This window comes from Pteronotus mesoamericanus, unplaced genomic scaffold (assembly GCF_021234165.1).
Source record: "Pteronotus mesoamericanus isolate MK-2021 breed Mesoamerican mustached bat unplaced genomic scaffold, CSHL_Meso_final contig_502, whole genome shotgun sequence".
In the NCBI taxonomy this organism is placed as follows: Eukaryota; Metazoa; Chordata; class Mammalia; order Chiroptera; family Mormoopidae; genus Pteronotus; species Pteronotus mesoamericanus.
This window is the reverse complement of record NW_026555187.1, coordinates 1,171,307-1,183,323: the sequence shown is the minus strand read 5'-3', so window position 1 is coordinate 1,183,323 and position 12,017 is coordinate 1,171,307. Positions and strand designations below refer to the sequence as shown.

The window sequence follows — 12,017 nt, the reverse complement described above, 5'->3', positions numbered from 1 at the left end:
TTGGGCCAGGGTGGCAGAGCAGAAGGGACAGGTTGGGTCGATGAGGGGAAGGGGATGGGCCGGGTCTGGGGGTGCAGCCGGGCTGGAGGCGGGTCCCGGGAGGGAGTTGGGGAGTAGGTGGAGGGGATGAGTTCGGGGGCGGGGCCGGACGGGGGCGGGGCGCGCGGGGCGGGGCCGGGGAGGGGGCTGGTCCCCGCTGCCCCAGCCTGGCCGGGCGCACCGCGCGAGGGCTGCGAACAAAGGGTCCCCGACAGCGCAGCGGGAACAGAGGCTCAAGGACCCCGGCCTCAGCCCCGGCCCAACCCTGGCCAGGCCCTCTCCCTGGGTACGGCGTCTCCACAGAGTCGGAAAATGTGGGGCGCCCTGCTTGGGCCGCTGCTCCAGCTCCTGCTGCTGCTGCTGCCGCCCAGGCAGGGCGTGCACGCCGCGCTGCCCCAAGCCCCGTGAGTAGCCCGGGGCGACAGAGGAGGCTAGCCGCCTTCTCGGGGTGGGGGTCTCAGAGACTGACTCAGAAAGGTGCAGCGACCTGCCCCAGGCCACATAGCCTCTGCGCTGGGCGGGACTTAGATTTTCGTCTCCCGGTACTTACGGGTCAGACTGGGAAAGGGGGCGCTCCGAGGCTTCCAGAAGTGGCCCCGTGGAGGTACAGGGACTCCCCAGAGCTCAGGCTGCATGGGAGCCCACCCACCATACCTGGCCCCCTTAGGCGGCCGCGGCTATTGTCCAGGGTGGCGATTTTAAGTTGTCTGAGGCATTAAGGCAAGAGGTGCACGTTTTGGCTGAGAAATGGGAGAGAGTTCGTTTTTTTCCTAGGAAGGACGTGGTGGGGGGGGGGGAGGAAGTGTTTGTTTGGCTTCCACATTTTTCTGGAAGTTTGCTTACGGAGCTCCTGGTGGGTTGACACAGGGAGGAGGTGAATTAACTAGCTGTTAAGGAGAATCTCCCATGAATGGGCTTCAGAGGGAACTTTTCCAGACCTGCCAAGTGTGGGTGAGCCCCGCGAGGCTGTGGGTTCAGGGGGGCTGCCTCCAGCCGCTCAAGCTCAGCGGTTTCGTCGGGCTGGGCAGCTATGAGGTGGCTTGTTCAAGCAGCCCTTGTTTAGGAGGTCCCAGAACACAGGGCACCCGTGGGACAGGGTGGGTGGCGTTGCCTCCAGCTGCACTGCTCCTTTGGGATGACAGTTTGGAAGGTGAGAGGTCACACTGCGCTTTGAACGATGAGATTTCCCTTCTCTGGGCCTTGTGAAGTTGGAACTCAGCAAACTTGTCCTGGTGGGACACCTTTTAGAGTATCGGTTCTCAACCAGGTTTTGTCCCCTTGGGGTCATTCAGCAGTGTCCAGAGGCATTTTTGGGGCTGTCACATCCAGGGGGAGGTAACGCTGCTGGAATCTACTGGGCAGGGGCCAGGGATGCTGCTAAACGTTCTGCCAGGTACAGATCGGCCCCCAGCACACAGCACGACACGGCCCTAAATGAGAGACTCTGCCTCATAAGGACCAAGTTCAAAGGCCCTTTGTTGAAGATTTTTAAACAGTGTGCTCCCCTAAATTAGCCCTGGGATCTTACTACTGTTGAGTGAAATGGAACCCCCACGCTGGGAGGCACAGTGGCCAGGTTTGGGTTCCAGAGCGGCTGGCCTGTGAGCCTCGGTCCACCAGCTTGAAGGGAGCTTGTTTTAGGAAAAGAGGATTGTGCTCCGTGCGGTGGTTTATTTTTCATGGGAAATCCCTGGCCCCAGAAAGCAGCATGGATTTGCACACTGTTTAAGGCCAACACTATCTACACTCTACCAAACACCACCTGTTCCAGGTGCAAAGGATGGGGAGCCAGTGTCAGCTCCGATGCCAGGGTTGACTGTGATCGGCTGGTGAGCGCACGACCAGTTGCAGCTCCTGACCCGCAGGAGCGGGTCCTTGGGGCCTTTGGGTGACGATGCTGACTCAGATCTGGATAAGGCCTGTAAAGGTGACCGGAGGAAAACAAACGTATGGACTATATATCCCCAGGATGCTTTCTCCACACTCAGCACATGCTAGGCGGGTGGCCCCAGGGATCAACCGAGAGCTGGATGGAAAGTCTCTTTCCTAAATGAGGCCACATTCTAGAGTAGAAGCGAGACAGGACACCCAGGAACTCAGGGTCCCTGTGTGCCTGGGTCGGTGCAGGAGTTAGACAGTAACAGCACATCCCGAGGGTGACTGTGTGCTCTGGGCGGCACAGTACTCGGCATCGCCGCATGCTCTGTGCGCTGCGGAGGCCAGCACTGCACGAGGGGGCTCAGGGTCTTTGCGCCCTCTGGTCAGTGCTGGAGTTGGATACTACACATCACGTAGGAAGCAAGGTCTTGAGACGGTGCATATCCATTTCCAGCATCACCGCACACTGTGTTGGCTGCAGGAGTCGCACAGAACACACAGGGTCCGGAGTCGTAGTACACATTCTGGTCAGTTGTGGATCTGGACATCCATGAAACTCAGGGTCATTGCATGTGCCTGTTACATACCCAGGACCAATGCACGCTCTGCGCACAGCTGGAGCCAAGCTCTGCACAGAGGATCCCAGTTTGCAGGCATTTGTTGGTGCTGGAGAAGGACAGAACATGGGACCCCAGGGCCACTCGCTCCAGTTATTGCTGGACCTGGCCAGCGTCCCTTCGAAATTAGGGTCTTTGCACACTCTCATTAGCGCTGGAGTCATGTAGTAGACGGCAGTCCCTGCGATCCTTGCAGGCTCCCGTCAGTCCTGTATTTGAAAGTACACATAGGAACCCAAGGGGCATGAATTCTGGCCATTGCTCAAGCCCGACAGAGCACAATGGGCTCTCAGGGCCAGCGCCGCAGCCAGAGAGCACTCAGCAGGAACCCGTTGGGTCTTTTGAAAGGCCAAATTCTTCATGAAGTTTTAATGAAGTCCAGCTTATCAGTGATTTCATTGATGGGTTGTGCTTTTAGTGTCTTCTTCATGAAATCTTTGCCTAACACAAGTTCACAAAGCCTTTCTCCTGCGTTTTCTTCTAGTGCTTTTATAGCTTTACATTTAAATCTCCGACCCACATTGAATTTATTTAGTGTTCGATTTGGGGTTAGTGTCTAATTGCATCTTTTTGCACATGGATGTTGGGCAGACAAGATTTTGAGAAATGAAAATCTCTCCTAACCTCAAGGGCTGGCTTGGAGTTCTCCATTTTGCCCGTTCCCTTCTGGTGCCCGTAGTTCTGCACGGGTGGAATTGTGCTGCCTTTGCCGCCGGTGCCCTGGGCACTTGTGGTTGCATTGTGAGCAGGTCCCGTGGATACAGCTGAGCAGAGTACGAGGAGGCGGGAGCGCAGGTGGGCCAGTGCCCGTGGTCCTGGGGGCCTGTCCTGCCTGGCTGTGCGATCTGGCGCACATTCCTTCTCCTTCTGCGAGAGCAGCTTTCCCACCTGGAAAGCAGGATAATGAATGACACCTTTTTTCCCAAACGTGTCTTCACAGTCAAGCTGAGGATTTTCAGAAAGAGAGGGCTGTTTTGGTTCCATTGTTCACGGAGGTTTTCCCTGTGTCAGGTCATTCAGTTTGTTTTCAGGGTTTTGTTCTTAAAATGAATGCCTCGGGAAGCTCCTTGCTTCTTTCCACTGGGTTCCAGAGTCTGGCTGCCTGGGTTCAAACCCTGATCTCTCCCTGACTCAGGCACAGGACTTCTCCGGGGTTTAATTTCTGACCCTGTAAATGGGAGATGTTCACACTTCTCGCAGAGTGGCTGTGAGGGTGAAGCAGAGTCCTGCCCACTGGCCTACAGGGGAGAGTATTTCAGACTGTGCGTGTGGCGCGCGCAGAGGTCCCCCGGCAGAGAGAAGGCCCGAGGCCAGAACGCAGAGGTTGAGGGGGCAGTGTGGTGCTGGGTAGATTCAGAGAGGCCAGGTTTTTACCTAATCGAGGCTTCAGAGGCGAATAAGCCAGTCCATGCTCTTCAGGAGCTCGGAGTCGATGGGGGACGCAGATGCACACAGTGACTGTGCTTTCAGGGTGTGGTCAGGGTGTGGGGGGCCGTCTAGGGTGCACCCTGACCCTGCCAGGGTGGCATGAGTCCAAGGGTGGGTCAGGCAACCCTCCACCTTAGTTCTCTCTTCCTGCAGGGGCTATTTGATCACTGCACCCTCTGTCTTCTGCTTGGGAGTGGAAGAAGTTATCAGCGTGACCATCTTTAACTCCCCAAGGGAAGTCACCATCCAGGCTCAGCTGGTGGCCCAGGGCGAGGCAGTGGCATGGAGCCATCCTGGGTAGGTCCCTGGGGTGTTGGACAGTCCTCCTTTGCACAGTGGAGCATCTAGCTGGCTTTTGGGGCCTGCACGGGGTGGGCCCTGCGTTGCCTCCTTCCATCCCGCCTCCCCAGCAGCCTGACAGGAGACAGAGGGCAGGTTGAGTTCTCCCCATTCCACAGATGGAGAGAAAGGCCCGGGGCGGGGGGGCGGCCACCTGCCCAGAACGGGAAATGGGAGTACTTTGTTTCCCGGCAGCCCAGGCTCTATGGGTGCAGAAATGGAAGGAGTCAGGTCCCCTCCCCTGTCAGCTTGGGCTAGAGGTGTGATGGGGGCCACATCGGACCTTTCATTGAGCTTTGGCCCTCTCCCCTCCGTGCGGCGTTAGACTTGGTCTCCCGGCTGGGTGGCGCTTAGGCCCCTGCCAGCCTCTCCCACAGTCTCCTTGGTAAACGGCCGGTATCAGCAGCACTGGCCTCCTGGACAGAGGCAGCCAGAGCAGGGGCCCCCGTGTTGCGCGGCAGGTGACCCATTCCTCACGTGGAGCGTGAGCACGATGCTGGTGCAGGGGACACACTGGTGACGTTGGGGTTCTAGCAGGGTAGCACCTGTCCTTCGAGGGGACATGGGGAGGCCGGCCTGGTGTGGAAACCAGGGGAAGGGCTTGGCTGGGCAGGAGTGCGGGCAGCCCCGCAACCCGGCCCAGGTTGGTTTCAGCCACAGAGGGTTTTAGGGGCTCTCGTAACTAGAAAAGCCCACGGACATTACTGGCCATCTCCTGGCCCTGCTTCTGGGTGGGCCTGTGTCTCCTCGAAGCTTGGAGAAAGGGCTGGTGGAGTTCCCAGCCCCTGAGTGGCCTTTCTTGGGTCCTAGGCTCAACTCTGACCCAATCCCTGTGACCAGGGGGAAGGCCTGTGCTGATGGGCCTCTCTTGGGTCATGTGCTCAGCCCTGAGCCACTCACTGTGATCGGGGCGAAGGCCTCTGTAGATTTGCACAGAACTCTACCAAAGACATCGACCGGGAGCTGGCTGGTTTCCCACAAGGAATGGGGGTATTGGTTCTACGAGGTGGAAACAGTAGACGTCTAAATAAGGCCCGAAGACCAGAGGCCCCGAGAGGCGTTGGAATGGCTCCATTTGGGTAGAAGAGGGAGGCGACGGGAGACCAGTAGGGTCCGCTCGAGCAAGGCCCACTGGGGACCTCAGACTCTTCTTTCCCTGTTCTTCTTCCCTGGAGTTTGCTCTTTGCTGCCCTCACAGCTTATCTTGGGCAGAGGCCAGGGGTGAAGTGAATCAAGTACGCAGGCCAGCCAACTTCCCCCTGAATGGCTGGGCTCTGTCCATCCCCTCTGGCCTTCAGCTCTCGCCAGTTCGGAGGAAACCTTTCACTTCTGCCAATCCCGGCCTGGCCCGCCCACACCGGCGTGATCCAGGGTGTGTGTTTGTCCACAGATCCCTCCGCATTGAGAAAGCCCCTGTTTGTAAGGCGGCGGGGCGGGGCGGGGCGGGGCGGGGCAACACAGCCCCCGATTTAACCGTTTGCAGTTTTTCATTTTTTAGGTAAAGGGACAATCAAACTCAAGGTAAGTTGTGGATTTTTTAAAATCATAAACCCTACCTTGGAAATAAAGAATCAAATTAAAATGGAACAAGAGATGTCACGTGTGTTTCGAGAAAAGTCATTAACATTAATGTAAAAGATGAATGATGTGGAAAAAATTTAGAAAAGGAGAAAAGCCACCCATCACCCCCTTCCTCATATTTTTCACGTTTCCTGCAACTCCTAGGCTACATGAAGACATTTTCTTTCATAGTTGCAATTAAAGGGTCTACACCATGATGTATCCTGGGGTTTTTTTCCTCTCTAAACACACTGTATAAACATACTTCCATGTTTCCAAGTCTCTATAATTGTAGTTCGCATCCTGATGTAAACAACATCCTGCTACACCACTTTTATATACAGTTGGTCCTTGAACAATGAGGGGGTTACTGTCACCAACACCCCGCATGCAGTCAAAAATCTGCATGTAAGATTTGCAGATTTTTACAGTAAAATTTGAAGTAAGAATTTGACTCCCCAGAAACTTAACTGCAGTCAGCCCTTGGTATTCAAGGAGGATTGGTTCCAGGACTCCCTGCAGACACCAAAATCCTGGGATGCTCAATCCCTTATATAAAATTTTATAGAATAATGTGTACAGTTGGCCTTCTGCTTCTGTGGGTTCCCAACCATGAATCAAAAATGCTGTTTTCGGCCCTGGCCAGTGTGGTTCAGTTGGTTGGGGCCTTGTCTTGTACACCAAAAGGTTGTGGGTTTGATCCCCAGTGAGGGCACAAACCTAGGCTGTGGGTTTGTTTGCCAGTGGGGGTGCGTACGGGAGGCAACCAATTGATATTTCTCTCTCATGCCCATGTTTCTCTCTCTCTAAAATCAATAAACATATCCTTGGGTGAGGAGGAAAAAAAAACAAAAACAGAAAAGTTCTGTTTTTATCCAGTGGTTGGTGGAATCCACAAATGCGAAACCCATGGATATGGAAGGCCAACAGTGTTTATTGAAAAAAATCTGCACTTCAAACCCATGTTGTTCAAGGGTCAACTGCACTAGTTTCCTAAGCTCTCACCTTGTACATGCTTAGATTTTAAAAAATTGCTCTCAGGGTTTTGACACTGTCACCCAAAAGTGGCCAGCATCTTTGTGTCTACAGCTCAGTCAGCATCCTGCGTGCCCACCTTCGGCTGAACTCAGAGAATCACCAGGGCAGGACCCGGGCTCTTGCTTGGTCCTGCTGTTTTAGAAGACACGGCAGTGCCCGCACAGAGCACCGCCTGCCGTGCGTTAAGAGACCCAGTTTCCCACAGCCTTGTTGGCATTGAATATTGTTATTTTAAAATTATTTTGCTTACCAAACTACACTGTAGGTAATTCTCTGACGTGGGTTTTTAAGCCAGAGTCCTTGGATTTCTAGGGGTTTGGAAGCTCTGAAATTGTAGGCATTTATTGAGTTAGCTAGTCCTTAACTTTTACCAGATGCTCAGAGGAGTCCCCGAATGAATGGACTACACTGAGAATCACTCTTAATTACAATGCGCCCTCTCCCAGCGATAGACTCAAGTCTGAGGCGGGTCCTCTCCCAGCGGCTGTGTCATTAGTTCTGGGCACAGAGGTCCGTGGCAGGACCCTTATCCTACAGCAGCATTTCCCATGGGGGGGCGGGGTGTGTTTGCCCCTTGCCCTCCGTGACGTTTGGCGATGTCTGGCAACATTTATGGGTGTCACGACGGTGGTGGGGTTGCTACTGGCATCCGGTGGGCAGATTCTAAACAGTTTTAAAATTTTTTCAGGCTAGTAGTCACCAGTCCAGTGGTCGTAATAACTGCTTTCTTATCTTTGCAAACATTTCTTTGGGGCGCGAGGTTGCTTTCGGCCCAGCTGAGAAGTTATTTTGCCCGGTTGTGATATTCCAAAGGTCTGAGGCCTGGGACGTGCAGGGCAGTGTGTCTGGGATGGCAACTCCGGCTCCATTTTCAGGTGGCTCTGTTTGTATCGTTTTTAACACCAGCAATGCCTGTCTCCTAAGGTTGTGTCCCAGGGATGGATGTGAAAGGAGGCTGAGACAGGGGCACACCAGACCCATGAGGGCCAGTTTGGGATGACAGGAAACCCTCAGCTGACCACTCCTCACTGTCCCCTTACCTGTAGGTTTTCCAGGAATTGGAAGATTACGATGTTTCTGATGCCTTTGGGGTGTTGCGGGAGGACACACCCTCCTTGGTGGGCTGGGCTGACCTCCCGACGAGGCCGGCGTTCCGTCTTCCAGTGGCCCTGGGGCGTCACCAAGGACTCCGGGTTTGCCTTCACCGTAAGGAGAGGTGGTCTCGGCGCCCACTGCCCACTTCCATACTCCTCTCATTTTGAAACGAAGGGTCTTGGAGACACGGAGATGGGTGGGGGTGGAAGCTTCCAAGCTTTTATTGCTGCAGAATTCATTTGTGATTCTCCCCAATGCAAGCTCATAAGCGGACCCTCCTGAGGTGCAAAGCAGATGAGAGTAGAATGTTATCCCTGTGAACTGACAACTTGACCTCGGTAGGGAGCAATGATGTTCCGGTGCTTTGTTGGAAGGAAAACTTTGACGATGGGAGCAGGTGACTGTGGGTTCCCCTGGCAGTTTTACTTGTGATGACATTTGTAGCTCCTGACTGTCCATCCGTCCGTCTGTCCCACTCCTTCCTTGTTACAAGGGTGGGGGGCGGTCAGCAGCTGCAGTATGCACAAGTGTCAGCCTGGGTCATGCTGGGAGCCCACGTGGGCGGGCTGGTGGGCTCCGCTCACGTGCATGTCCCACCTGAAGGTGCTTTTCATCCTTGTTTTAAAATCAAAGGCACCCCCCACCTTTTTTACTATGGAATTTTTCATGCACATGGAAGAGTTGAACAAATTTATAAACACTTGTATACCTACTACCTAGATCTTACAATTAACATTTTGCTATATTAGCTTAAAAATTATACATATAAAACAGAGTATGTATTTGAACCAATGGCTTATTTTGCTATATTAGCTAAAATATATTTATTACATATCTTGAAACAAATGATATTTCAGGTATGTGTTTGTTGAATGCCTTGCAGTTTGAACCTCTGGGTCCTCTCAGCTTTTGCTGTTTCTGGGTCAAAGTAACTAGGTTTTTTGTTTTTGTTTTTTTATTTTATTATTTATTTATTTATTTTAGAGAGAGGGGCAGGGAGGGAGAAAGAGAGGGAGAGAAACATCGATGTGTGAGAGAAACATTGATTGATTGTTTCACCACGCTGCCTACTGGTGACCTGGCCCGCAACCCAGGCATGTGCCCTGCTTGGGAATCGAACCAGCACCTTTCAGTTCGCACACCAGTGCTCAGTCTGCTGAGCCCCACCAGCCAGGGCTAAAGTAATTAGGTTTTAAATTCCTATTCACAAAGCAGAGTCAGGCAATCTAGATGGGCCTTCTCCTCAATCCAGTTGTCCCCAATAATTAGCAGAGCGATGAGATAATTATAACAGTAATAATTGCTTCCCACAGCCATTGGCCCTTCATCTGGATCAGGTACTGCAACAATTGGTTTTTTAAAAAATGGAGGTGAAATTCTCACAACAGAAAAATAACTCATTTTAAAGTGAACAGTTCAGTGGCATTTAGTATATTTGCAATGTTGTGCAACCACCACCTCAGTCTAGTTCCAAAACATTTCCATCACCCCAAAAAGAAAACCCCGTCTTCATTAGCATTTCCCCTCCCCCAGCCCCTGGCCACCACCCATCTGCTTTCTGTCTCTATGGATTTGCCTGTTCTGGATATTTTATTTAAATGGAATCATGGCCACAACATGTGGCCTTTTTTGTCTGAGCCACAAATGTATTGGCCTTCCCTCTACTCTGCCCTGAATGGTCACTGGGTGCCATGAGCACCAAATTTGGTGACCATCAATCTATGTCACCAAATTCGGAGAGCAGGGCCATGAGACAGCAGCAATGTCGACCCAGGGGCCCCAGGGTGTTGAGAACTGTTGGGGACGTCACATCTGCTTCCTCACCGTGAGTCTGGATGTTGTCTGTTGCCTGGGAAACCGGACTGGTGGTGATGACTGACGTAGTGAGCCTGAACCACTGGCAGGATGGTGGCCGATACACCGACGAGGCTGTCCCTGCCTTCTAGCCCCACACAGGGAGCCTGGTGGCAGTGGCATCTTCCAGGCAACCTCCCAGGTAATTGCTGCTGCTTTGACCAGGGTTCTCTAACTCCACTCTGTTGATGTCTGAGGCTGGGGCTAGATCGTTCTCTGTGGTGGGGCTGTCCCATGCACTGTATGGTGTTGAATAGCATCCATGTCCTCCGCCTATTAAATGCCAATACCACCAATTTCCCTATGGTAACAAACAAAAATGTCTTCAGACATCATCTAATGTCCTCTTGGGGACAAAATCACCACTGGCTTAGTGGGCTGGGGCACTGAGCACTCAGCCCGGCCCTGCCCAGTACTTGGCCCCACCCCAGTGCACAGGTTGAGGGTGCAGAGAGGAAGGTCCATCAGGGAAGCAGACCTGCCTGAGGACAGAAGGATCAGGGCCGGGAGGGAAGCAGGAGCTTCCAGAGATTCTGCTGAGAAAATTCTATTACCCTTTCACTTCCCTCCTGGTTCTCTTTCTCTCTCTTCCTACTTCCCCTCAAACTCTCTTCCTTCTTAAGTTGGACACCAAATAATTACTTTCAAGTCTTTTTTATTTTGACTTTAAATATTTAAGCCTTTTGAAGGCTATGAATTTCCCTCAGAGTACTGCTTTGGCTGCACCTGAGTTGTGCTTTGAAGTGTTTTCATTATAGCTCAGAATATTCTGTTTCTGAGCTGTAGCTTGTCCAGAAGTGTTTTAAATTTTCAAATGATTTTTAATGTGTTTTGTCAACTTGTTTCAAATGTGCATAATATCCAATGAGCATGGTCTGTATAATATTCATTGTCTGGTTTTTATTTTGGGGACTACATTGCCAGTGTTTGTAAATGCTCATGTCTATTTGAATATCTAAAACCGCCATCATTGGGTATGGGGCTCTCCATGTATACTTTCAGTCAAAGCGTGTGATACCCAGATCCTCCATATCCTTACTCATTTTTTGTTTGTTTGTTTGCTAATTTATCAATTACTGAGAGAGAAGAGTTCACATCTGCCCCTCAGATTTGTGGCTTTGTCCCTGGACTCATGGAAACCTTTTATTTTTTTAGAAGGTGATGTTTTCTCCTCTCTCCTGTTTTCCCCTCTCTTCTGCTCCCCGACTGCCCACCTCCTTTTTCTCCCACCCACTTCATTCCTCTGCCTCTGCCACTAGTTCCTCCATCACAGGTCTCAGCCAACCAGCCTGGGAAGGGGAAGGGTACTCTGAAGACTTTGCCCCCACCCACTCTCTTTGGATTTAAGGCACATGATCCAGGGAAGGGGATGCAAGCCTTGGATGTTCTCTTTCCTACCCACTCCTCTAAGAGAGGGAGCAGAACCAAGGGGGCCAGGAATGGGGTCAGTGTAGTTAACAGTCCTGCAGTATCTAGGTCTCTCCAGAAACCTGAGGATGGGCTCCAGACTCCTTAGCCCTTGCCTTGAACCAGAAATGGGCCAGAGGACCTTCTGCCCTGGTGGGCCTGTCCATGAAAGCCCTCTTCACCTTTTAAGCTTTCTCTGCCCAGATCGAGAGTGTTCCCAATCTCCCAGTCCCCTCTGCAGTGGCTCCAGGGTACCTGGGTCCCCTGGGTTCTTCCTACCTGGGCCGAACATTTAGCAGGAGTGGGGCAGGCCCACAAGGGCCTTAGTTTCCAAATTCCAAATCGGGGCATGGGCAGACCAGGCTCCTCCTACGGTAGTCTGGACGCACACAGAGGCATTTCTAGGCTGGGTGAGGGAGGTGGAATACTGGCCCCTCAGCCGACACCAGTCGGCCACTGCCCCAGGGCCCTGGGAACTTGGCCTGGAGTGGGTACAGGACCCCCGAAGCCACAAAGGCAACTGTAAGGCTCATGCAGAAAGGCACAAAAAAATGCCTGTAAAAGGCAGGCATCTGTGCCTTTTTGTAATTGGATAATATTCTTATTCCAAGGACAAGGTATTTTTCTTAGCCGTGTGCATGTTTCAAACAGTGGGAACAATTATGTAACAAAGCAGAAGTTGCCCACCTCCACAGCATCCAGTCCCTTGTTATCAGCAACCATCATCAGTAATTTCTTAGATGTCCTTCTAGAAATATTTTT

At 52.3% G+C, this 12,017-nt stretch overlaps 1 protein-coding gene across 1 annotated transcript in view; it reads left to right on the top strand.

Moving 5' to 3' along the window:
- Nucleotides 1-336: 336 nt before the first annotated feature.
- The window catches only part of CPAMD8 (C3 and PZP like alpha-2-macroglobulin domain containing 8), a 31,708-nt gene continuing 20,027 nt past the window's right edge, over nt 337-12,017 (top strand). Inside the window, 7 exon segments of the mRNA XM_054578809.1 lie at nt 337-443; nt 4,116-4,259; nt 5,692-5,720; nt 5,800-5,822; nt 7,946-8,014; nt 8,016-8,104; nt 9,847-9,990. Of these exon segments, the coding sequence (XP_054434784.1) occupies nt 352-443; nt 4,116-4,259; nt 5,692-5,720; nt 5,800-5,822; nt 7,946-8,014; nt 8,016-8,104; nt 9,847-9,990 (590 nt within the window). The 5' untranslated portion in view covers nt 337-351.